This window comes from Nothoprocta perdicaria, unplaced genomic scaffold, assembly GCF_003342845.1.
Source record: "Nothoprocta perdicaria isolate Ctin4 unplaced genomic scaffold, notPer1 scaffold_117, whole genome shotgun sequence".
Lineage (NCBI taxonomy): Eukaryota > Metazoa > Chordata > Aves > Tinamiformes > Tinamidae > Nothoprocta > Nothoprocta perdicaria.
In genome coordinates this window covers 1665181-1691446 of record NW_020454283.1, presented here as the reverse complement: position 1 = coordinate 1691446, position 26266 = coordinate 1665181, and the positions used below count along the sequence as shown (strand labels likewise).

Below are 26266 nucleotides of genomic sequence, written 5' to 3'. Positions count from 1 at the left end.
CAGAATTTCTATATAATATATCCCAAATAATATCTCAAATACATTTGCTTATTTTATCTGGAAAATTCCTACTACCTATATCAGTGAAGCTTGTATCTGTTATCAGGAAAGCAGTATACATGTTTTCTTTTATTCATATGCAGTTTTACCTTTATGCCTTTGCCAACACCATCAGCAATCTGTAAATCCAGTCCCTCCTTGCAAGTATACAGGCAATCTATCACCTTCTTGTTTTCCAGTTTACCAGAACGAATCATCAAGCCTGCCAGATTGCCTCGGAAAAACTGAGCCATGTGGAGTTCACCACCTTCGTAAAGGGAGGAGGGAAAAAGTGTTTTATAGGTCTTCGTTATTTCTCTTTAAAAAAAATACCTCTTGCAGTATCACAACATATACACATGCAAGTTAGTTTTTATCCATTCTGGGTGTTAACCTTGTGATAACATTCAAGCACAAAGGAGGAACTGAACAGTTCACCATGCACATGGCCGTCAAAACGCACAGGTGTGGCCATCTTGAACTGTGTAACCACGGCCACTATTTCCGTAACAAACATTTCTTTTGCCCATACAGCGAGGTGGTGTTCTTAAGAAATACAAGATAGAGCCAATGCGATGAACTATGCGGCCTGAATCCTCGTGTTGAAGGTAGTATCTCCAATCTGCTTGTCAGTTCTCTATAAAGTCAGCAATATCCATCAGGACAGAAGACAGTGCCAGTCCTCTGTATGTGGGTTCTCTAAGCCTAAACCGGTTATTTTAGGCTCTCTCTAGACTCAAAAGTGAGAAATCCAGCGTTCAAGGTGATTTAGCTCATCCTCGAGCAGATGTCCAAGATGGCAGAGCTCAACTCCTCCCCTCTGACCGTATCTACTTCTCTCAACTGACTGAAATTCAAAGTCCTTTTCAGACCTCTGAGGTAGGCAGGCTAAATGCCAACCCAGTATGCATCTGAAGCATTCCTTAGATTTTGATGATGTTGTTATCATTCCCATCATGTTGTCATTATTATTATCATCACCTAGGCTACCTTGCTAACTAATGTGACTTACTGAACACTACCCACAAAATCCAATTTCAAACTCATCACTTCGTAAGTCAAGAGATTTTTAGAGGATGCATAAGCCTGTGTAAAAGATTCTAAGGGATGCTCTTTATAATGCAATAGAAGTTTTCAGCAGTTTATCCTGTTAAAAATCATTCAATTTGCAGTTTAAATTTATACAGTTCCTATTTCTGGCCTCTGAATTGTGCTACATCCTTGCCAGCTTCAAGCATGATGTATAACTAGAATCTCTTCTTAGTCATTCTAGATCATTTTAGGAATTCTTGAACTTTACAGAAATAATACATACTTTGAACATACTCTTTTAGAAATACACAGTAATTTCAAATGTCTTGGCTTAAGCTACAAAATCCCCTGAACCATCACTAAAGCTGTCTAGGTAAATGAACACAATGCATTGGTATTAGAACTTTACACCAATTTCTGATCAAGTGAATATGTACTGTAAATTATAGGTCTGTCTTTGAGTTATATGTGAACAACCTCATCCAACTTAAAAATTGGTCTTGCTTAGGGGAGCTGGACTGCCTGACCTCTAGCTGTCCCTCATAACCTCTTCAATGATTCTGTGATACACAAACACCTGTACAAAGTGTTCAACAAAAGGTTCAACAAAACTGCACCTAAGAAACTGTAGCTAGTTTCTATAGATTCATAATTTTATATTAGTAACTTATTTTACACCACTTCACTGCAATCACAATGGTTGCAAATCTGTCCATGGATGTGCATTTGAGTGCAACAGCAGAAAAAAAAAAAAAAAGAAAAAAAAAAGAAAACAGTTGGTGAAGCACTGAAAATAAAAGCACAATGAAGAATCAAGTCTAGGAGCAGATTACGTGAGATCAATGGCCCAAATGCAATGCCTTCATTTCATGCTATGTGTGAGATGAAGCAATGCCTTAGCGTAAAAACGAAATAAAACAGTAGGGAAAAAAAACTCCAGCAACCTGCAGAGGTCTCGGGCACAGTTTCATTGTCATTTTCATTTCCTGTATAGTCTGTAGAAAAGCAAGACAAAGAACAGGACAACAGGGAAGGGACCAAGTAGTTAAGAACTGGCAAATTCTCTCTTATGTCACAGAAAAAAAATACACAGCACTACTTCCCCCACAGAAGTCTCCATCAGCTTCTCAGGGACTAGGAGCTCTTTGAAGAGCTGCATTTGAGGGAAGAAGCACCACTGTAGTGTAACGAAGACATAACATTCACAACAAAACAACTCTGGGGAGTCCCCTGTGCAAGCTGTAGCAAAAATGGTCACACTGGGTAAGATTTAAGGATACCCAATCTCACACAAACCACGATTAGTGATGAGATAAATAGTGACATATTATCTTCTCTTGCAATTAATGTAATCTCCTCTTCAACTACTAAAATGAAAAACATGAATCTGTATCCAATACCAATTGGATTAACAATTGGATTGTTAATACCAAAAGGTATTAAACATTGATCAACAGGTGCCATTACTAACACACATTTTCGATCAAATTATCAGCACCATAAATATTATGCAGTCAATCTACCAAATGGAAGCTTCTGAAGAAAAAGTATCAGCTTTTAATCTTTCTGAAGAAATGTTTTTAAAAATATATATATTTGGAAGCACAAAACTTCTCCCTCCCCAGGGATAAGCTGCATGTATAAATATAGGATAGCTTGATTTACTAAAAAACATTGCTAAGATGCAGGCACTGGCCTTAGGCCCTCACTTTACCCCCCATATACACATATTTTCACAGGATAAAGTCACGCTGCCAGTGGAATTTCTTGCAATTTCTTGTTACATGTTGCCATAACAGGGCCAATGTCCATCACTGTAAGGAATGAAGTGTGCATGAGAAAGGAAGCACAGGAATTTGGAAACTAAATGGAAATGTTTTTTCAGGACATGGCATTTACAGAGGCTGTGACACAATCCATACACCTTGCTGTAATAGTTTCCAAGATGCAATTCCTTGAAAGTCAGCCACTACAGCTTATTTTTGAGTTAGAAAAAACAGCTTGAAAGTTATATACAGAATAAGAGATCAATTATATAGAAAATAAGTAATTTAAAGGAGAGAGCAGCAGAATGAATTTAGCATTGAAACAGCATTAATACAGAAAGGTAGTGAATTCATCATAAAATGGTATTTTGGAAGGAGAAAATATTTTGATATTTTAATGTTCATTCACATTTCAAAGCCTTAAATCTCAAACAGAAGGGACACTATAAGATAAAATCCCATTAATTTGATGAAAATACCACAAAGCTTTTTATTTATCATTCATTTACAAGCTACTTCTATGCATTACTGCAGACTGGAGCTATATTCAACCATAAACATGAGTGATTTAACGCTGCTCTTTCTCCAACCAGAATGATCAGTCATTTATACCAGCAAAGACGTAATTTAACTAGTGGGCCAAACATTCCAGTTCATGACTATGAACTAAGAGCTTCGTTACTGAGCTCCCTTGTTAGCATCCCCAATGCTCCTTGTTCAGATGGGTCTTTCACCATTTTCTCAAGCTTTACAGTGCTTTCTTCCTAGTACTACAGAGTACAAGCAGCTTGTACAGCTTTTACTTGCATAAAATTGTATTTAAGCCATAGTCTGCATATTATAATGTAGATGGTTTTGATGGTTTTTTTTTTTTTGTAAGCACAAATGGTGAAATACCCAAGAAACAGCATCACTTCTGCTTAGCTGAATCCTCTGTTGGCCATGCTTCCATTTACAAGAACAATTACTTTTTCTGAATTATACTTTTCCTATGTAGCCTATTTGAAATTAATGCTCTGCAAACTAACAAAGCATAAGATGTACTCTTCCAGGTATTGTCAAAAATAAGCTATCTATATTCCCATGGTTACCACAAAAATCACTTTGATGGAATGTTGTTTGGTGAGTAGCTTGGTATTTCATACACACCTGTGTCCAACAAGCAAAAAAAAAACACTCAAGAGAAAAATGACTAAGAGAAGAAATCTGATATTAGCTAGAAGCAAAAATACCATGCAAACGATTTAACAATTTATCTTCCACTGCACTAAAAAGATTAGCTTTGTACTTATGTGCTAACCACAAAGATCTCATTTTAAAAATGTATTAAAATTGTAAAACTTTATATATTTACCTTGCCAGCATGCTCCAACTACTAGCTGGGTTTCTATCTTTGAAGGGTGAAGTGGGTAATCTTCAGTCACTGGGAAAGGATCATACGAAACACCATCTACATAAAGTGTTACTGCTGGAAATTCAACATTGAGGACGTAATGATGCCACTCTTTGTCACACACCTGAATAAAGAAAGTATTTTAAGTTCTCTTTTGTTTAAAAATCCGCAATCAAATAAACATATCCGATACACATTTTGTATATGTATACACATGTACACATATACAAACTATAAGCTTGCATAAATATGTTCTGTGTTACACATATGGAACACATCTGAAAGAAGCAAAGCAACTGTTAAACATGTTTATTCATTTAAAGACCATAAGTTGTTTCTTTTCTTCTACTGCCAACACAGGAAGTCGCATGTATATCTGTTCCTTTAATTTTATAAGATCTAAATAATACCAGTATACAGCCAAATCAGAAAATACATGTCTGTAACCACAGATCACATTTGGATACTATTATTATGCAACACTAATTGACAAATGTCTTTGTTGAAACTGGTTACAGTAAAAAATGGCTGTTTTCAATACAACAGAGCTCTCCACGACAAAATTGTTCAGAGTGCAAGCTGATTACAGTTCAATTCAAGATTACTGAGGACACTGAATAGATCTCTGGCAAATCATCACCAAAAAAAAAGTAAATACTATTGCTTTCTATAAAACATGGTATCTTAAGTCTGGAGGTGCAAAAATATTATTAATAAATATATTATCAGACAGGTTAGGCTTCCATGGTCCTTACCGCATTCCAATATCCTACCAACTCTTTTTCCAAACTTACTTGGTTTAGTTTCCAATGAAATTCAGCAGGTTTATATGTTTTTCCCTCTGAAGGATCTTGGCGAAAGAGGAAAACAAGTCGGCAGTTGTGTACATAGAGAGCATAGTGGTGCCGGTTCATATCTGCACAAGAGTTTTTAATTATTATTTCTTTCTGAAAAACTTAAGAACCGCACAAAAATTTCATGCTGTGAAATTCCCTATGCAAATACATGACTAATTATTAGGAAAAAAACAAATACAGAAGCAGATGAGGTAAGTGAAGAGGAATGGGAAATGTTTGAAGTAGCTTGGACAAACATTCTTGAACAGCCCAACATTAATACTGATAACAGCGCAAGCAACAGGCATATCTCTGTCTCCAAATTCAAGCTGAACCCAGGACTAAGACTTAAGACTCAGAAAGTGAAATCTATCAGCAGGAGAAGACAGACAGACAGACAAAAAGAGAGAAAGAAAAACCCTTTTTTGCAGATGAAAGGGCATTCATTTTGTTATGAATGAGTAGACTGAGATATATGCACAGAAGTGGGGTGCTAGAGAAACAACTAGAAATAAGGAAGGAAGGGACACATTCAAACTCCAATGTCTATACCACACACGGATAAGTCAAGAAAGGAGAAAAAGCAAAACTACCAAAACCATTTTAATTTTCCAGTCTAACAGCACTAAATCTAACGTTGTTGTTCCAGTTCTATATAGTCACAATTGTCTCTACCCCAATTGTCTCTACTTCCAGTGTTTCAGCATTTCAATGGTATATTATGCAAAGACAAATATTTATATTTAAAATATAAATATTTTAAAATTATAAAATATTTATAGTACCAGAAATTTAAATACTTTAAAACATGGAAGAGTTGTATTTCAAATTGTCTTTTTTTTCCTCCAGTTCACTTCCATGAATCCAGATTTTGGGTTTTGAGTAATAAGAACTGGTGAAGGCAGGAAAAAGAGCCTTAAAAAAGAGCAATATTTGTTCCTCTTCTGAGAACTAATGCATGAAAAAATGACAGCCAGTTCTCCTCTCTTCAAAGAAACACTTTTAGAGTGTTACCGACACTATTAAGTCCTCCTTATTTTGAAATGAAATCTAATTAAACTAAAGATGAGAGCTATTCTGTTTTGTCTGTATCCAGCCTGGTTTCCTTTGAAAAACCTAGTTACGTTTTAGCCAAAACATCTTTCTAATACATGGAGCAAAGCGACTTCTCCAGATGACAAAGACAAAAATTCTACCCCATTAGAGAGCAATTATGGGAAGAGGGTAATCAGATTTTCTTTTTTATCAACACCATCTTCAAAACGAATGTTGAGGATGCTGATTGTGGATTCTGATTGTTTACAGCATTCACACAGACTGAAACCACTCACAGGACAAGAAAAATTTCATCACTGGAGAGAAACTATTTCCTCCTAGGGAAAAAAAATGCCTAGTAGCAAATATTATCTTTTAACCTGGTGCATGTCTGTTAATGACTTTAGCGTGTGAAAGACTTTCTGAGTTACAGTTACCAGAATAAATAACCTTCCACAATGAAAAGAAATATACAATGTATAATGAAACAGAGTTAAAACAGCATGTCTGCCTAATCTGAACTAAAGCTAAATAATTAAAGGGCACATCTCTATAGGTAAGCACAATAAAGGGTCTTTTGCAGATCACTTCCTTTCACTTCCAATAAAGTCCTAACCTAGAGGTTATCAGGTTGCTAGAATGTGTTAAAAAGAAAAAGGAGTGGACCAAGAACAGCAGTGTAGCTGTGCACATTTGATAATTGTTTATATTTTAATGACAAACCTGTCTTATCTGAATTGCACAGGATTGTCTCTTTCTCTTTGGTTCCAGGCCCATGCCGCATCCATACTGAAATCATGAAGGGCTCTTTCAGATTGACTGTGACAACACCATCTGGAATCTTCACAGCTTGTGTTCCATTAAATTCAAAGACCTGGTCGCTGTCATGCCCATTATCTGTAGGAAGTCCTATTGTCCAGTTAGCAGCACTGCTTGGTGGAGGAAGTAGCTCAGCTGTTCCAGAAGAAGCACCTACAACAAAAATGCACAAATGAAAAAGACAGAAACTAAAACGATTACAGATGGATTTTTTTTTTTTTTAATCTTAATTTTTCCATACTAACTGCCAGGATTATGCCCTACCATAATGCATTATGTAACTATACTTTTGAATACACTGGCATTAAAATTAAGACACACTTAAGATGATGTTATCTTCCATAAATTAACACCTTGATAAATAACAAACCGCATCGAAAATATTTTGCTTCTTACTCTACAGACGCAGAGCTTTGTTTTGCTCCCATCCAGGGAACCACTATATATGGCACTCGTCCCTCAGGCCCACACTAGCTGTAAGGCCCATCTCTATCCAGCTGCAGAGGGCTCTGCAATGTTCTCTCACTCAGAACCTCAATGTTTTCTCTCAGATCACTATGATGACATTGTAGACAGAAGTAATGACACGCTCAGCTGCAGCTCAGCGTGCTGCTTCTTCCTCACCTTCAAATCTAAAATATCACTATTAAAGTGATATAACTGTGGGAATAGCTTAGGAATTCCCTGAGGTCTCCAGGGGTGCACTGAATTCACACTTCCCACTAAGTTCAACTGGAGACGAAGATATCACCCTGCAGTGATAATTTGGCCTGTAATCTCAGTTCTTCCGTTTCGTTCTTCAGAAACATTTCATAACCCTTTAACTGCAACATACACAGATGCCAAAATGCCATTTAGACACATCTTAAATTTATCTAAGTGATGTTTTCTCCCAAACACATTTTCTTGTTTTTTTCATTTAATTTTTCACCATGAGTTTCTTAGATGAGATCCCTCACATCAACTGTGCCTATGGAAAAACAGAGAGGCTACACTCGTCTGCACATGTAACATCCTTCAAGCACCTGAACATGGATTTCAAGTGAGAGAATTTATTATTGTATAAGCTGGTAAGCTTCTCCATAAGCTAGCGAGGAGAAAAAGATTCTTCACTGCATTTGAGAATTACTTTAAAACATCGCTTTCAGCTGACCTCATACTTTGTATTGTTTGCTAGGCAAAAAGTTGGGGAAAATAACATGCAAAGGAAAATGGTGACCACCAACGGATTTGTGCTTTGATGGAACATTCTCCAAAAGATGAATAAGCAAGAGGACCACTTTATTCTAACAAAGCATTCTTACCACAGAGTTTGTGAAGGGATTTCTCAGAGTAGGTATCTCTGTCACAGCCTTTACCAATATGGCTGGTTTCTAGCTCCACCGTTGCTTCAACGGAGGTTACTGGCTCATCACAGGTCTCCAAATGCATACCAGGGAACAGAGCTAGAGAACCAGTACCAGGTTCATATTCTATTCTTTTGCTCCAACCTGCACATTTATCCAAAGGAAGAAAAATAAACACAAGAGATTTTTAATTTTTTAAGTAAGGAATTAACATCTACTAAAAGGAGATGGAAAATAGATCACACTAACCTTGCCAGCCAGGCTTACACGTAGGCTTAATGCTAATTTTAACCAAAACATCCTCAGCAGCTCTCTTCTTCCCACAGTCATACGCAGTAACTGTCAGTTTATACTGATGCTCTTTGCCATAGTTTAACTTCTCTGTGTTTTTTATATAACCTGAAAAAATACAATGATAATCAACTGTGAGTATCTGTTAATTTGTCAAGCTCACGGCTGCATTAAACACACAGCGGTATCATGCATGTATTTCATACATGTACTTTCATAAAGATTCGAATTAGTAAGTGGATTAGTCCTTCATTACTTGATTTTGGACACTAGGCATCAAACCCAGATCCTTAAAGAACTGTAAATCTGGGTATTTATTCATTTATTCTGGGTAAATCCCACCCTGATCTTACCGTCTTTATCAATAGCAAAAGGAACATCTGGAGTAACAATTTCATAGCTGCAGATCTGGCTGAACTGAGGTGAGCAATCCGCATCCACTGCTTCCACTTTCAGGATGTTGTCATACCTCTTCCCCTCAATAACTGTTGCCTTGTAGGACTTCTCTTTGAACACAGGAGCATATTCATTAACATCATTCACCTGAATGTGTACTGTTGCTCTGGGAATAGAGAAAAAAAAAAAAAAGTGAGTTTTCTTTATTTTATAGAACTCCCACTCAGGCAAACAATTTGAAAAAAGCTCTTTCACAGATAAAGCCATTCAGATTTTGTTGTTGTTGTTCTGCTGCCTCTTTAAGGTATACAGCTAGTAGAGTAACAATTAATACTAGTCACCAAGATGATGCTAGTAGCCTAATCCTCATCTTAGGTCTTTCTTTGCCTAACACAAATAACAACCTTCACATGTGCTGCAGATGTTTCCACCAGGGTGTCACACAGTCATTTCTCAAATGGATTTTCTAGAAACCATTTCACATTGTGGTTTTCCCTTTAGACGTGGATTAGCTGAAGTTTGCTTTGTTCCCATCCTTTAATCTAGGCAGGGAAGAATCTTATGCTATTGATCTATTTTGGTGATCTATTGATGCTATTTTGGTGAAGCTGCCCAGAAAAGACATGAAACCTTTATTCTTTACCATTTGTGAGCTTAATGCAATGACTTCCTGAGTCACTTTCTATGTATTAGAAACTGAATTCCAAATAATTTCTACACTTAATATACCAAGCAAAACCTTTAGCAACTCAAGTCATATTTAAACTACTTTAGCAGTTTTTCTGCCTGTCTAGAAAATTCAAATTTTCTAATGTAAATTCAGAGATAAGAGGGAATATAGTAGTAACATCTCGAATATAACTGAGGAGATATCAAAACAACTCATTTCAATTTTGTTACTACCTATATTACCATTACATGAAAGGCTTCCAGTTGAACGCTTGGTTTACATTCCCTCTACATATGCAGCCCATGAATCGCCATGTGCAGGAGACCACTGGAAAGCCAACTTCCCCTCAGCCAGCCACAAACGGACTTACTTGTGGGATTTCTTTGCATTTGCTCCGTCCGGTCCCTTTCCACAGTCATAGGCCTGGATAGTAAACGTGTAGTCCTTCTGCAGTTCACAGTCAAGCTTTTCTTTAGAGCGGATTATTCCCTCCCCAGTGGATTTATCCACTACCACTGCTTCAAAGGGGACATTCTGCCCATGAATTTTAAATCCACAAATCTCACCTAGAGATTCAAAGCAACAGAGGTTAGAACTGGTCAAAATTACTACACTTTTTTGTTTGTTTGTTTTTTAATAAACGACCAAATATTTTGCAGCCAAGGGTTTGTGAGGGTCTGTGGACAAAGCGAGAGCATTGTGCTTTAAAATGGGCCAGTTCTGGGAACTTTAGTAAAAAGAAGCATATGTCTGCCTTCCAAGCAACTTGTTTACTTTGCATCCATTCATGCAGGAATACGAAAGAGAAATGTAGACAGGCATTTCACAGGAGTACTTGAGATAACTCTAGGGTAAGAGTAGATCTTATGTGAGCATACAGCCAAGGCCACTGGCAATATCTTCTATGCCAAGCTACTGGGAATAGCTGGGCAGCTTGTTTATTTTGACCAGAGCAAAAGGTTAAAATGCACAGTTACAAGTCAAGAGATGAAAAAGCTTCCAGTACCAGTTCAGCACCATAATTACAGAAATTCTGTCACCAGATCAAAGAACAAAGTCTTCCTGTGCAATGTACCTGGCTAAAATTAGGGAATCAAAATAAACTACTAAATGAGAATGGTAGAAATACCAACTTCTCAGGCATCCATTTCAACAGCTATCTAGTAATACAGCCCAAATGCACTGTCAAAGAAGCTCTCACATGGAATGATTTATTAGGCTTTCTTTTCTACTCAAGCTCTTCATTCTAACAAACATGAATGAGAATTGTCTAGAACATCATTTTAAAATGCATCTAAGGCCAAGACTACATTACAAGCCATCTTGCTGGCAAAGCTAGCTCAATCTACCAGCTTGTAATGAGTAGTGAGACTGACCTAGCTGCGCTAACAAAAGCCATGCAATAAACTCAGTTTACACTCTTGTTTTTACCAGTATAACTTATTTTGCTTTTAACATGATTTTCTTATATCAGCAAAAAACACTCTGCTATTACAGCTGCAATGGCACCATGGTACCAACAATGTGCTCTTAGTGTAGACACAGTCTATTTTATAAGTATGTGTTTATGATTCAGATTTTAAGCAATACAATGTACTCATAGTAATGTACCAAGTAAGATAAGTACACACTCGAGCAAACATACTATAGGGAAGGTGCTCTAATGCTTTGGCAGTTAAATTTTACTTTACAAAGCATATGAAAACTATAAAATGCCCCAGAGAAGTAAGCTATCAGTGAAAGTATCAGAAAATGCTCGTTTTCCCAAAATATTATATGAAGTCCAGGCAATATAAAACAATACCGAATGGTTCAAATGGATGTCTGATTTACAGATATTTCTAACCAAGGGTTTGGTTACATAATTTTTTTTATCAATATATTTTAAAATAGAAAAAAAAACTGGGAGAATAAATGGGACAAAAGAACATGACAGGATCTTCTGTTTAAGTGCTGATTCCCCATTTCATAACCAAAGTTAGTGGGTTAATATTCATAAAAGGGATAGAAAGAACCCTTTATCACCTTCTTTGGTGACTGTCACCTCAAAACTCTCTAAAGGGAGAAAAGATAAACCCAAGTCAGTATTACAGGAAAGGTTGAAAGGGAGCAAATCAGGAAAAGGCAAAGATGCAGACATTACACAGAAAAGCTTTGGCTAAATTGTATTTAAAAATTCCAGTGGTGATCTGCTGTAACTGTTACAATCCAAGACTTTCAGTTATTTTAAATCCGATTTAACCTTTTATCTCCAGGTTGTCATTTGTAGGCTTTTGAAGGCCTTCTCAGTATCCTGCATTGCATCTTCCCCTCCTTGGGAAGAGATCTCAGATATAACTAGGTTTTGGAATGGGAGTCGATACCCGTGTTCAGGTACTTGGAAATCTTTCTCCACTTTTAATGCAAAAGACAGCCAACCACATTCTTTGTTCCCCTGAAAATTATATTGTGGTTAAATTACAATGTCGTTAAAACCCCCCGACTACTACCATTTACATATCATTTAACGTATCAATTATTTCTCCTGATTATCATTATCTTTGACCTGAAATGCAGTATAAAAAAGTAGACTGGTACCCTTAAAATCATTCCCAACAGATCTCCTGTCAGTTCTCACATTTTCCAATAAACATGCAATAACACAGCTATTAAAGTCTCTATTCTACAATGGCTTTAAAAAGCAATGAGGCACTACAAGTTGCAGAGAAATACCTTCTTGAAAAATAAAAGGCAAATTTCCAATTCACTATAAAAGCATATATGTCATAGATTTAATGAAAAATGGCTTATAATGGACCACTATTAACCAGCAGCCCTTCTTTTTAAAAGGAGGAAGTTTCTGAAATAGCTCTCACAAAGGTTCTCTCTGAAACCCACTTAGGAAAATCTCTAGGTCCATAAGTGGTTCTTTATTTTAATGCATTAAATATACTGCCTCTTATGGTCTCCATGCAATTTATCTCAGTATATTATTACACAGGACATAAATATGACCCTGGATTTTAACATGTTTTAGTAATAAGATCATTCATGAAAATCTTACACTACTAAAATTCCTGGTTGACACCAATGAACATCAGCACTCCAACCGCGACCTTTTAAACACTGAATCTCTCTCACTTTTTTATATTCACCTTCCTGCCCCCTTCCAGTAACTCTAACATCAAGTGTGAAATATTAAGATTACAAAAAGAAATATATAGAAGACAGTATTGAAGCACAAAGTCTGATAAAGGAGGGAGGAGGGAGAAATTTATTAATATGGCAATTATCTGTCCGGGAGAACAGAGGACTTTTAAAACTGGTCAGTTCTTTACTGTGCCAAGCGGCCTCTAACTCTGGCATCAGCACCAGCCTTGGCTCCTAGGCAGTTCAGATATTACATTTGTGCCTCCCAAGCGTGAGACACAAACCATCCCTCTGATAAACGTCCATGTGTCTCCAGATGCCTCTTAAGGCATTAAGGCTTCCGTTTAAGATGCATTATAGCTCAGTTCCTGCCAGACGCTTCTCCGAACAACAATTGATCCTGTACAATCATATTTTCCATTTCATACAAGTAAAGCCTTTTTACTATTACACACACAAATGCTCATGACTGAAAATGTTATCGTGCATACAGACTACAATGCTACATATAAGACTGCTGTACATAAGCAAGTGCACAGCTCCCAAGTAGGTTTTTTACACAACTGTATCTCCCTTCTCAGTATCTCTGCCATGAAAAGAAGCAAAATGGAATAATTTAATTCCCTAAAGTACATATTATTTCAGAAATTAAAGCTCCCCCTCCTCTCTTCAAAACATATTAGAGAGATTGTTGCAGAACTGTTTCAAGACAGATAATTTACAGATGAATAGTCCCACACATAGATGATATCCACTTTCAACTCAGTTATGAAACACATATATTTATACTGCAGAAGTAAAGAAGCCATTTAAAATGCTTTCATATGATTACAGAGTGCTTTCCAGTGATTTTTCTTCTTTGCTATAGAATAAGTTCAGTCTCAGTACAATTTATTCAGTGTCAAATATGCTCCCTGAGGTGTCATGCTATGTCATGCTGTGTCATTTCTAACTTTTCTACTCCTAGAAGGGAACCAAGCTCAACTTGTAAATCAGCTTTTTTCTTATATACTGAGATCTGTTCAGCAATATAAAGAGTAACCAGGATAGAACTTTGCAGCGTTCTGCTAGGCAATAAAGATAACACAAGCCTGTGCAACTCACATTAGCCAGAGAACACAGTAATCCTGTCTCCTTGAAGCACTGTGCATTTCAGCAACTTCCCCTTCCCACTAGGGGACAATCAAATGACACTGAGGATTTATGGAGGGTTTTGTGGAATGAAAATGCAGTGGGATAGCAAAAAATGAGAGCACTTATTTTCAACCAACTCTGAGCAAGCAGCAGTCACTCTTGGAAACTCACCCAATGCCATTACAGTATTTTAGAATCTCCTTTAGAACAAGTATTTCTCACCACCATAAAAAAAAAAAAAAAAAAAAAAAAAAAAGAGTACTTACTAAAAAAAAGTGATCCAAGTTTAAAGTCCATAATTAGTGACAAGTGTATTTGAATTAGTACATGTATGCACATGACCAGTCTGCTCCTTTCCCAGCTCAATCTGACTTTTGACATGTAGCCCTATTCAGGTGTTAGCTACCTGGTCTTGGTGGGCGCCTCCCTGATTTCTTCCCCCACTTGGACATTAACCATCAATAACAGTCCTGATGACTGCATTCTGATGGGGAGATCCTTGATAATTCTTTCTATTATCCTGTACCCAATGTAGTACATAAAAAGCAACCTTTCCATAAAATCTCATGAAACCATTGTCCATATCAATAAAACCTACTATTTCTTTCACACAAGTGAAGTGCATTTTGCCACTCAACGCCACCATCACTCTTTCCATGACAATGCATACCAAACAAAATATCACTTATGCATGTCTTAAGTAGGCTCAAATACTACTGCAACAAAATTTACTCTTCGGTTTGCTAACAAACTGCCAACAAATAATATTTGTTAGATGCCCACTCAGCAACACTTGCAATTTGACAAGTCCACCACCCGTATCTGTTTGATAACACGTATTCACCTTCTGTCCACATCATTTCTTTGCAACCATCATCGAGCTGAGAGCAGCATTACACACCAGGCTACTGCAGACAGGACGTCAGCACAGCTCCCTGCCCTGAACAAACAAGGCCTGGCAGCGCCGGTGGGGACACGGGGCAGGAGCAGTGACACAGGACCTACGCACCCCTCCGGGGAGAGGCTAACAGAGGGCCTGATGGGCTTTTGTTTGGTTGGGTTTTTTAAAGAATGAATAGAGATGCTGCAGAATGAATAGAGATTCTGCAAGGTCATTTTTAAAGCTGTAGGAATAGTCATGTTCTAGGCTCAAAGATTCCTAACTCCCACAAAAATACTTCTTGCATCCTTGCTTAATAAAAGGAAAGTAAATATCATGGCTGAAGAACAGTCTTTGGCAGCATTTAGAGGGCTTTTCTTAATATATTACAATTGTAATATATTAAAAGAAAAAAGGAAATAATTCAAAATTTTTGCTACTGAAATCCTTATTAGACTCTCTGAACAATTTATACTCAACTACGTGAAAATATCCAGATATAATACTGTTTATTTCAAAAAAATCAAAATTTCATTTCTTCTAGTAAATGGGAGGGAAATCCATATCAAGAGCTTCAGACATTAGCCTCATTTTAGACAGATTGCCCTGCATATTAGCAAATGCAGTTCTCTGTTATGCTTTTTTCAGCAAATGCATTTAAAGTCAACCTGCAACTTGCTAGAAATTGTAATTAGAAAAGATTCACCACAGAACTTAAATGGTCCTTGTCTCAAACAGATCACTAACAAACATCATGGCAAAGAACAGCAATTCCACAGAGGTTTCTACAAATTAGGTAGTAAAAACACACAAATTTTCTCAGCAGAAGCCTCTATAATCCTACCTATTTATGCATATATTCATTTCTTTTCAAAGTATTAAAATTTTAGGTTCCTATCTACTGAGCAATATGAGTAAAGTAATATCACCTTTCCCTGCCCCACAGTTCAAATACTATAACACAGTTAAATGAACTTGTTTCAAGATGTTTTGAGGTGCTTAAAAGTGAAATAAAAAAGCTCGACTTCAAAACTATAGACATTTCCAACGCGCTCACTGCTCAGCTAGGGGTCACCTTTAATTAAAACATCAACCTTTTGAAGCAAGAATACATTTGATTTATAGTAAGAATACACCACTTACAGCTGAAACAGATATTTAAGCCTGAAAGCACCGTCTTTTGCTGTGAAAATATTCCATGGCTAATCTAACGGGCTTCTCACACTTCAACGCCCACACAGATGCTGCTGGACAATAACGACGCTATTCTCCGTTCTGGGACATGACTACAGTACCACCAACTAGAACAAGTTGCTAATGCTGATTCAACACCACTCCCACACTTGATATCCTCCAAGACAGATTCAAGCAGTGTTCCATTTAATGGAAGACAAATGCGTTTACAGAGTCTCATAAAACATCTGTCATTCAGAACTTACGCAATGCAGATCTAATAACCTTATATTTAGAGAAAAAAATTCTCTATGATGTTAGCATTCCGTGTTCAGGACCTGGGATGATAACTATTTTTAATCTACCGTTCTTATGCAGCTGCTTAAGAATTGTGGGGTTTTGAAAGCCAAAACATATAACGTTTATTTAACCTTTTTATAGAATCAATTCACATTTGTTAAAAAGGATCATTAAAGGAAAGTAAGGTTATAGAATTTGGTTCTACACAACAGAAAAACTGTCTCATTTAACATCACACGATGCTTTGACATTCAGCTTTCCCCTGAAAATCTGACAAACTACTGGAATAGACCTTGCATGTACTTCTCTTAAGCTTCCCTATACCCAACAGCCAAAAAAATCTCTTTTCCCATCACTTCCTTCTTGAAGTGACTTACTAAGGTAAGTTCCCAAAATCACGTGAAATTTCATCCTCTAGGCATCCTACTAGAATTCTTAATTTTACTTAAACAATCTTCTGCAAATACCTAATTTAAGACTGTAAACCACTACAATTAATTAAAAAACCCAAAGACACCAAATGATATTTTTCAAACACAGTTCTTTAACACCTTGCCAAACCAAAGTAGTATCTTTCACATTACCGAACCCCTTTAATTAATATTTCTAAACAGTGCTTTCCAGAAACAGACTACTGCAGAAGATCGCAAGAGAACTACCAAAACTGCCAGCTCTCAGTTCTAAGTCAAATTTAAATTAGACTACATTTTGCAAATGGCTTGCGTATCACTCTCTCTACTCTTTGTTAGGAGAGAAAAATGCTCTAAGATGATCCCAGAGCAAAGATATTAAGGTATAAAGAAGACAGGAGATCTGAATTCATTACAGACTCCCAGGCAAACAATGCAATGCCTGTCTGTGCTTTAAGTGCTCCAACCTAAAATTAGTGGAATATAATTCATCTAATTTCCTTTATTTTACCTACTTAAGCTGCAAATCTTTTAGTTCAGAGATGCTCTCTTCATGCGGCTGAACAACACTCTAGAAAAAAATAACTTCGACTAACTACTACTTTTCACCAATTTAAACAGAAACTTGAAAGACTCTTACAAAAAGTCATGTTACTTTTAAACGTCATCATCAGTAAGCATTATGCTACTACATCATGTGAAAGGTCCATTATCTGTGAAAATACTCTGCACACCAGCAAGACTACATCCTGCCTACTTAGGCAACATTCACCCTCTTCCTAGATGCAGGAACTTTAGAGAATTCTTAGCTGACATTTAGAGAGACTTCAAAAGGCTCAAACAAGCAATTCAACACAAAATTAAATGGAGATCAGATTTTAGAACTATTTCACAGATGGACTTCCAACTATAAAATATATTGTATTAAAAAACAATTCTCATGTCTCACATATATCATAGAAAATATTGAAACAATGTCTTCTCTTACGCTGCCTCTATTCTCCAAAACAGACTAAGCTATAAGCCAATAGTGCATCTTGTGTTTGAAAAGCCTGGCCATTTCTAAAATATGCCAAATTGTTATGCATATTTATCCAAAAAAGGCTGTATTTCTACAAAAATTCTCAGTCCAAACAGTACAATCTTACAGAAGAAATGCAATGTCGACTCTGCTAATGACTGTTTTCACGATCTATTAAGAAAAACCCATAGCAAAAACCCTAAGAAAAACGAAAACTCTCACCAGACTAAGTAACTAACTACTTCAGTATTCCTAGACAGCATGTAAAATGTGAGAGGAAAAAGTTACATGCTATGCAAAAAAAAAAAAAAAGTCAGAAAAAAATAATGTAATATACACGCAATACACACAAAACCTAAGCGCACTATATATACATGAAAAGAAACACTGCAGTCTAGTCTGAATATTTGCCAGATCTAGATAATCACGCTGTAGGTATCAAAATAGATATGTGGTGCATACACCAACAATTCCTACAGAACAAAACATTATGCTAAGGCAGGGAAAAATACACTAACATTTGCCACAAAAAAAGCATTTAGACTTCTTAAAAAAATAATGCTGATGAATTCCTTACCTGCAAAACGCAACGGTGCATCTTTGTCCAGAGCTATTAAAGGAGGATCCAAGAGTACTGTGTTGTCATTTTCTGTAATTATGCCATGATAGGTTGTTTCAATCCATGGTTTATGTTTGTTAACTAGAAGAAAAACAAAATACAAGTTTAAGAAAAAAGTTTACACTGACAGTTATCTGAATAAAGACTTTGAAGTACTTAACTCATGAACATGCCTAAGATGACCAATCTTGCTCTGCTACAAAAGCGGCCCAACAGCTTTCACAGTCAGTTTGCAAAAGCAACTTCTAGGACATCATGAAACATACAGGACAGGAATCATATTATTTACTGGATTATCATGTACTACCTAACATTTCAATTTGGATTTGTGACTTTGTGAAATCAAAAACTTGTAACTTTCATAATAATTGTCCGTGTGAACACCACAAAGTGTCTATATTAAGACACTACAACACAGTTGAGTCCTGCTGCTTCACCCTCACCCAACTAAAGAATTATACATGTAAATCATCACCAAAGTAGGCAAAAGTGTAAGGCAAGCCTGTATCTCCAAAAAAGGAAAAATGAATTCCAGATTTCTGTCATATGCTTAAACGGTGGAATTCAAAAAGCAGTGGTAGAAGAACACTTCAACAAAAGTTTACATCTACAGATAGAGATCTCATATAGGAAACTGTAACACTCTCTCAACAAGCTCTCACCTGCAATCTTTTACTGGTTACTAACAAGAAAGTGATAAACAGAACTTTACATCTTCACACATAAAAATACGTGAGGAGAGAACTTGCAACAAATTGTTTTAATGCAATAACTGTTTAATTAATGCTATGCGGTTTTGCTCAATGTGGCAATATTATCTTTATCAACTCAATACACTGAGAGCGGCACATTTCCAATATGACATTTCCATAAAAAATAGCCACTTAAATGTCAACCACATTGTTTAATTCACCCAAAGTAGTACACTGCTGCAACACTCTCCAGGGAACTTGGTGTTTCAAAACAAACTTCATCATGTTCAAAAGGACTAACACATCATTCCTCCCTGAGACAGAACACACCAATAATGCTAAAGTGTGAGTCTCTAATTGAAACATTTCTGCTAATTCAAAACTAAAGAGAAGTGTTTCATTGATTCAGCAATGGGAGTTAGAAGAATAAAGAGAAGGCAGACGTGCAATTTCCTGTTGGCATTTCTAGGGCAGTTTTACCTTAATTGAAAATATCAGAGGCCCTCCATTTGCTCATTTTATCCTTTGCAAAGATGTAGTATAAAGTAGTAAAACAGATTTCTTTGCATCTTTTCTCTAATGCTTCTGAATGTAGATTATAGAGCCCTTCCCCTGATTTAGCAATCTATGGTAAATCCCATTGCTGTAGCACCAGGACTTCATAAAAGCTTAAAACACCATAACCACATATGAACACAATTATGATGAGTATGATTAGCATATGCAAAGTCTAGTGATCTTCAAAAAAGAGACACAGTTAGAAGTAAAGCCATGCCATTATACAGTGCTATAGCTTAACAACATAAAGCTAACCTCACTTTGGGTTTAGGAAAGCTGGACATCACCAGCTTTCAAAACACAAACCTTAAATCCCTTTGTGTTTATGAAGATTAAACATCACCAAATTTTAAAACATTCTCAAAATCTATGGCTGAATATGCAGGAAAGGTCTGTTATCCATACTGGTAAACTACTGAGCCCAGCATAACTGCACACTGTTAGAAATTTTCAAGCCATCAACTGAAACATTAGGCGCAGCTTACAAGCAATACGTTACTAGCAGGTGTACCTTACACCAACTGTAAGGGAATTGAATCAAGCATTATTCTGCCCTTGGCTGCATTAAATACCGTTATAGCTCAGGCTGAAAACTATCCTATTTTTGTCTTCTTTACATGTTGCAAAATTCCTTAGGTCTGCAGAAAAAGTTGCATTCAGCCACACTGCCAATTTCAAACCAAAACAGTCAAAACATTCCAAGCTTGACACTAACAAAGTACCCTGAGCTGTTAATCTCTTGCCATTTAACAGGGATAAACTACACTGGTTTCCTTGAAATACAATATTCACGCTATCTCTAAGCGCCTCAGCAGGCATCTGTTGTAAATCCCAACCAGCACTTAATCCAGTCAAGTGGGGGAGGCTTCCCTGCCACATTACAGCAAGTTGACTTCTAGTTAGTTTTTAGTAGCCTTTAAAATAGCTCTGGTATCTACCCATGGAGCTGGAAGTTCTTACATCACCAAAAATTTTAAAAAATAAGCTAAGTATAATTCTTTTTCCTGATAGCAAACAGAATGTGAAGCTCAGGCTGGAGCCTCTACCGCTGCCAAGCTATGAACGAACATGCACCTGCAAGGTCAACACGAGCCACCCGTCCAACAGGGTTTCTTCTGAAGATCACTGCTGCTAAGTTCGAGGAGAAAAGGGAACTGACGTCTGATGCAATGTGTGCCTTGAACCCAGGTTTCTAACCTAGCATTCATTCTAAGTAAATATGCTCACTTTCTCCTGGGAATGAAGAGATCAGCTTCTACTAACACCAAGGACAACTGCGATCAACTATTCTGCAGAGAGGGAATGCATTTTAAAGAAAGGATGCTTCACCAAAGGTAACGGCTGATGCTCCAGAGTGCAATCAGTTCAACTACTAACAACCATTTTCCCACCTATTTAAAAGCATTAATGAATGTAAACAAATGTGTAGACAAGGCAGTAGAGTCTAAGGATAGTTTGGAAACCTTATTCAAAAGTAACAACCATTAGGCAGTGAGAATGAACTCAGTTCTAGTATTTGAATGTGAACACACTCAAAATTAAATGTACTTTTAAAGTCCATTCTGAGGATGGCAGTTATCTTCTTAGAACTGCTCAGAGGGTCACTTGATTTAAGTGGTATGTAGCACTCGCATAACTGAATATTTAAACACAGACCAAGATGTCAAAAAAAAATCTTAAGAATTAACTGGTAAAATATTTTAAATAAATTCAACACCAAGTATTAGAGTTGTTAGCTAGTTACTCAACCTATTGACAGTAGATAAACATGAGATTTTTTTTTAATCCACCTCTGAGACCTCATGAAAAAGAACAGAGATCTCATAAGAAGAGAATGATATCTGCTGTCAATTCATATGAATTGAACCCAACGGACTGTGTAAACAGTCCTTGACTCGTGCCCTGAAGGTCAGACACAAATTTTGATTATTGTGCATCTTCTGTCCCTTGTCTTCCTCTCAATGTGAGAATACAAGCATGCTTTTCAGAGACGAGGTAAGGATCTAAAATAAGATCTTATCTTGAATATTCACTAGTTAGTACTATTCTGATGAAATTTCAAGCAATACCAGTAAAAGAAAAAAAAGCTCATGAACACACAGAGAGTAGTAAAATATAGTTCGGTATAAAGTATCTGTACAGTAAAACATGCCTTCCCCACCCTGAAAGCAAAGTTTAATAAGAAAGGGTGTAGCATAGTATGATTATAATGTATGTTTTGTTCCTGACCTGAAGTCACCAGCCTGCAATTCAGAGCTGTGCCTCTATGTTCTATTAGGAGAGGGTGAAGATTAACTCTGCATATGAACAACTTAAAATATCTCCTATCAATGACAATGAAAAGGTATTTATATAACTTCCAGAGGTCTCTGCACATCTATAATTTTATCAAAAGTCATTGTATTATAGTCAGGTACAAGCAATGGGATAAAACTGAATGCATGTTTCTCCTCAGATGCTGAGCTTCCTGATAGCATTTAACTTTTCTTATCAATAGGGTGCTTATCTAAGACAAATAATTTCTATTACTGGGACGCGAAAACTGTGGATGACGGCAAAGTATAGGGGGTTGAACTAAGAATTAGGCAAGGGAATTGGCATCCATTAACACTGCCTTCTAAGATACTCAAACATAGGAAAAATGCACAGAAGGTGATTGAATTTCATCCCACACTTTTAGACTTCTACCTTGGCAGCTGTATTACAGTTACGGAGCACCTGTAATTTGAGCTCTGGAAACTTAAATGTCATATTTAGGGAGCTGACGGTAATGTTTATAAATTAAATCATCAGAGTTTATAGCTTGAGCCCATACAGTTAACACTAATCCTCCAAGCATTATATTCAAACTAACAGCTGTAGGAATTCAACAAGTTCTGACTTCATTAAACCATATTCTTAATAAGGAAGAATCTCTGGTTTATCACCACTTGCAGTGAGTTGCTGTTCCATATTTTTCTGTATGTTTTCTGTATGCATGGAGAAGAGAAGGTTGAGAGGGAATCTGATCAACATGTACAAATACCTGAGGGGAGAATGTAGGGAGGAAGGGGCAAAGCTCTTCTCAGTGGTGGCCAGTGACAGGACAAGGGGCAGTGGGTGAAGTTGATGCGACCGGGTGCCCCGTGCTCTGGGTGTCCCTGCTGGAGCAGGGGGTGGGACTGGATGATCTCCAGAGGTCCCTTCCAACCTCAACCATCCTGGGATTCTATGTCAGACCATTTGCTTAAATCTCATTTTACAAGCACACACAAAAGAAAGCTGTGAAGCTACTGTATATCCAAATGACTGTTTAGCTGCAATTGTGAATAATCCATAACTTCAAGAAAGTAAGTGTCTGGAACTCCAAAAATCTTTGTCATAGGATATTCTGATCAAACTTTAATTTGGATGAAAGTCTGACAAGGAAAACAAAGATACAAAACAGTAGTGAGGCAACAAAGCCACTATTTTTTAAGAGAAATTCAAAATGTTTTAAATTAAGTTGAAGCATGAGAATAGAAAACACAGACCTCACTTTAAACATTCATATAATTAAAAAAAAAAATTCTCTAAGTGTTGCTAGTTACAGTGCAGGAGGGGAAATCATTTCAAACAGCTGTCATATTTATAAACTTCACTTGAAGGCAGAATCTTATTTACAAACACAACAGACATCATCTCAGTAGAGAGAGCACTTCTAGCTCTCTCTACTTGTTGACTACTTCCATTTAAAAATGAGAAAACCAACTGGGAGTAGCGGCAGTAAATTGCTTCCAATCTCAGAGTAAAGCAAGTGAGAGGAGACCTTATACAATAAACAAAGGACAAAGCTCTCCAAAGGCACTGAGGTTTCTAATAAGCTTTTTTTAAAGGCTCCTATTAAAGTTTAGTTCCTACTGAAGCCAGTGGGAATCAAAAATCAGTGATGAATTGATTGAAATGGATGCAAAACAAGATTTAAATAAGACCAAGGCTTCCAAATCACTGAATTCTTTGGTGCTTTGAGATAAAGTTTCTATCTTTGACAATGGTAATATTGGTACAACATCATCAATAAAATTTCATAGTGATTTCTCTGAATTTAAGTAGATAGAATAACTGCACAGTTGTGAGCTTAGGCTCACCAAAATCACAGAAATTGCTTCTGTTCAGAAAGACACATCATCTTCCCCACTCCACACAATAATTTCATAGCTATAAACTGGTAAACTACCAGATATTTAGATTTTTATAGCAGAAAGTGCTGCTTTGTCCAGAATATTCAGAATTCACACTTAAACCTTTTGAGATAAGATCATTATGGACATTATGCCGCTCTATGACTTTTTTCCTGAGCTTAACTTCTAACTTTCAGAAGAAATCTGCCTAACTACAGTCCATTCTTCTTTAAAAAAATCATTCCAATGATCTGAAAGTCTGCCAAAATACTAAGCTCTCAGACCAAGGATACATTCTGGAGTCTAGAAAAGTTTCTATCATTACATTTTCCTGATTATTTGGCAAAGACAGCACAACCTGTAGCTTAATGATATAGGGACAGACAACTGGCATGATGATGTTGGAAACACAAAGCAAATTATGGTTGCACAGAACATCACCTCTCCTCCATTTCAATTTCCACAGCAGTGTATTATTTTGCCAATAATATGGATAAGAAAACATATTAATATTGTTCACTAGTTATCTGATCTGAACAGATGACTCAATATTATGCTCTCTTAAGCATTATGCATCATAGAAAGGTCTGGCAAGGAAAGTTGACATTTAAAGCTTTTGCTCAGTAATTTGTGTCTCTTCTGTCTTCAGTGGTCTCTCACCCTTATAAATTCTTGGGTGGGGGGGGCGGAAAAAAAAAAAAGGGACAATTTTTCTCTTTGCAATGCTTTAGAAAAATCTAAAATTTACCTTTCTCTAAAGAAGAAATAGAAACCTAACTACCAGGCCCAGAATATTAAGGCTCTTACTATCTCAAATAAACATCTCCAATAAAATAGTGGTACTGAGAAAGTAGTCTGTGGTTTGGAATTAAGACATTCATACTACCAGAAAACTTCCTGAAATTATCAGGGATCAACAAAGCTTCCTCAAGATACTATATTTAGACCTATATTCTATCTAAAGGACAATAAGACAGAAAGCATCTGAGGCAAAAGATGGTATTCCGCTCTACCTGGTTGGTAACTACGGCAGAACCTGCCAGAGAACATGCACAGCCTCTCCATCTGAGCAGTCTCTCCATTTGACCTCTCTCCAGCTCTGCTGATAAACACTCAGTTACTTCACACTGACAAACACTGTTTCAGCATCCTACTAGGTACCACTTTTCCACTGCGACAGTTCAAATAAGCTCAGAAATATTTTGTTCAACTTGACTAATTACACGCTAGGTATAATTAAGATTTTTGCAGCATCTCATCTGGAAAAGAAATATGCTTCTTCAGCATAAAACCCATCTATATTCCCCTTAAAACAGCTACAGAGAAGATAAGAGGAGTATGAGCCAGGGGTTGATTAGCTACATCTCGTCTATATTTCTGTAAGATTACCTCCAAAAGATATTTCTTTTCTTCACTGCAAAAGAAAACGCTTTTCACCCCCCAGTCTAACTATGGAAATATTCTGGACTGCAGAGTGAAACCGATCCCTCTGGTCCAGGCTTTGAGCCCATTGCTGCACACCGCTGAACAAAGCACTATGCAGTTTTCACTACTTAAATTACAATACATCTTAGTGACCTTAGGAACAAGGATTTTTTAAGTCACAGAGGAAAAAAAAATGAAGCTTTACTTGAAAGAAACAGAACACAAGACAAAATGGTAAATTTACCATAAAGGCTTCCAGACAAATGTCTCTCCTAACAACTGCCAAACGACAATGAGTGGCTGTAGCAGCTTTCCCTAGTCAAGGTGCTCTCCAGTATTTATGGGGATACTAAATGTATCCTCATGAAACACTGCTAACGGGTTTGCCCTCCACTGCCAAAACATCCTGAGGACTAAGTTAACTGCACGCAGCAAGCCAAACCAAACCTCAGACTGCAGCTCGGTTCTATGTAATTAAGTTTAACACAACAGGACTTCCAGGCAGCAGCTCACTGTATTAGATTCAATACAAGGACAACCTCCAACAAATTGCAGATGAAATAGCTGATTTGCAGACCTGCCTGGCATAATGCTATATAAACTTGACATTCACAGGGACATATTAGCTTTCTTCAGTAACGTTTTTTGCCTTTTTTTATTCATAATTTCAAATAAAAGCCTGTCAATTAGGGTTTTTTTTCTGTACTACTCCAGTAATCATTAAAGAACAAATTTTAGTTCCAAGAATTCTAATGAAAAGGTTCTAATGAAAAGACTGTGTATGGGTTAATTATGGGTAGTATCCACACAGCAGACTTTTTGATTTTATTTACAGCAGCAGCATCTTAATGCTACAAAGGCAGAACGCACCAAGATCTGTCCTTGACTCGCTATTTTTATTTATTTAAATTTTTTGCATTGTATTTGCGAGCCGTTTTAAGGCGCCGGCTGCAGGCTCCGCTCCGGCGGGGCAGGGGCTCGCCCGCCCGCTTGGCGGGTATAACCTTCAGGTGAGGCGGCGCGGCCGCCCCCCCGAGCGCCCGCACACACCCGCAATGCGTCTGCTCCCACTCGCGGAGATCAATCAGTGGCCGCAGGGCCGGGTTTCAAGCGCGGCCCCGCCGCGGGGCCGCGTGACGGCTGCCCACGGAGCCGGGCGCCCC

At 37.1% G+C, this 26266-nt stretch overlaps 1 protein-coding gene across 1 annotated transcript in view; it reads right to left on the bottom strand.

Annotated features, from left to right (window-relative positions):
- CLSTN1 (calsyntenin 1) overlaps positions 1–26266 on the bottom strand; it is a 35930-nt gene that overhangs the window by 8212 nt on the left and 1452 nt on the right. Inside the window, exons 2-12 of the mRNA XM_026053605.1 lie at positions 18248–18370; positions 11649–11678; positions 9994–10189; positions 8911–9119; positions 8516–8665; positions 8225–8410; positions 6825–7073; positions 5025–5146; positions 4192–4354; positions 2016–2066; positions 150–307 (exon numbers count right to left, since the gene is read on the bottom strand). Coding sequence (XP_025909390.1) covers positions 150–307; positions 2016–2066; positions 4192–4354; positions 5025–5146; positions 6825–7073; positions 8225–8410; positions 8516–8665; positions 8911–9119; positions 9994–10189; positions 11649–11678; positions 18248–18370 — 1637 coding nt within the window. The remainder of the gene's footprint in view (positions 1–149; positions 308–2015; positions 2067–4191; positions 4355–5024; positions 5147–6824; positions 7074–8224; positions 8411–8515; positions 8666–8910; positions 9120–9993; positions 10190–11648; positions 11679–18247; positions 18371–26266) is intronic.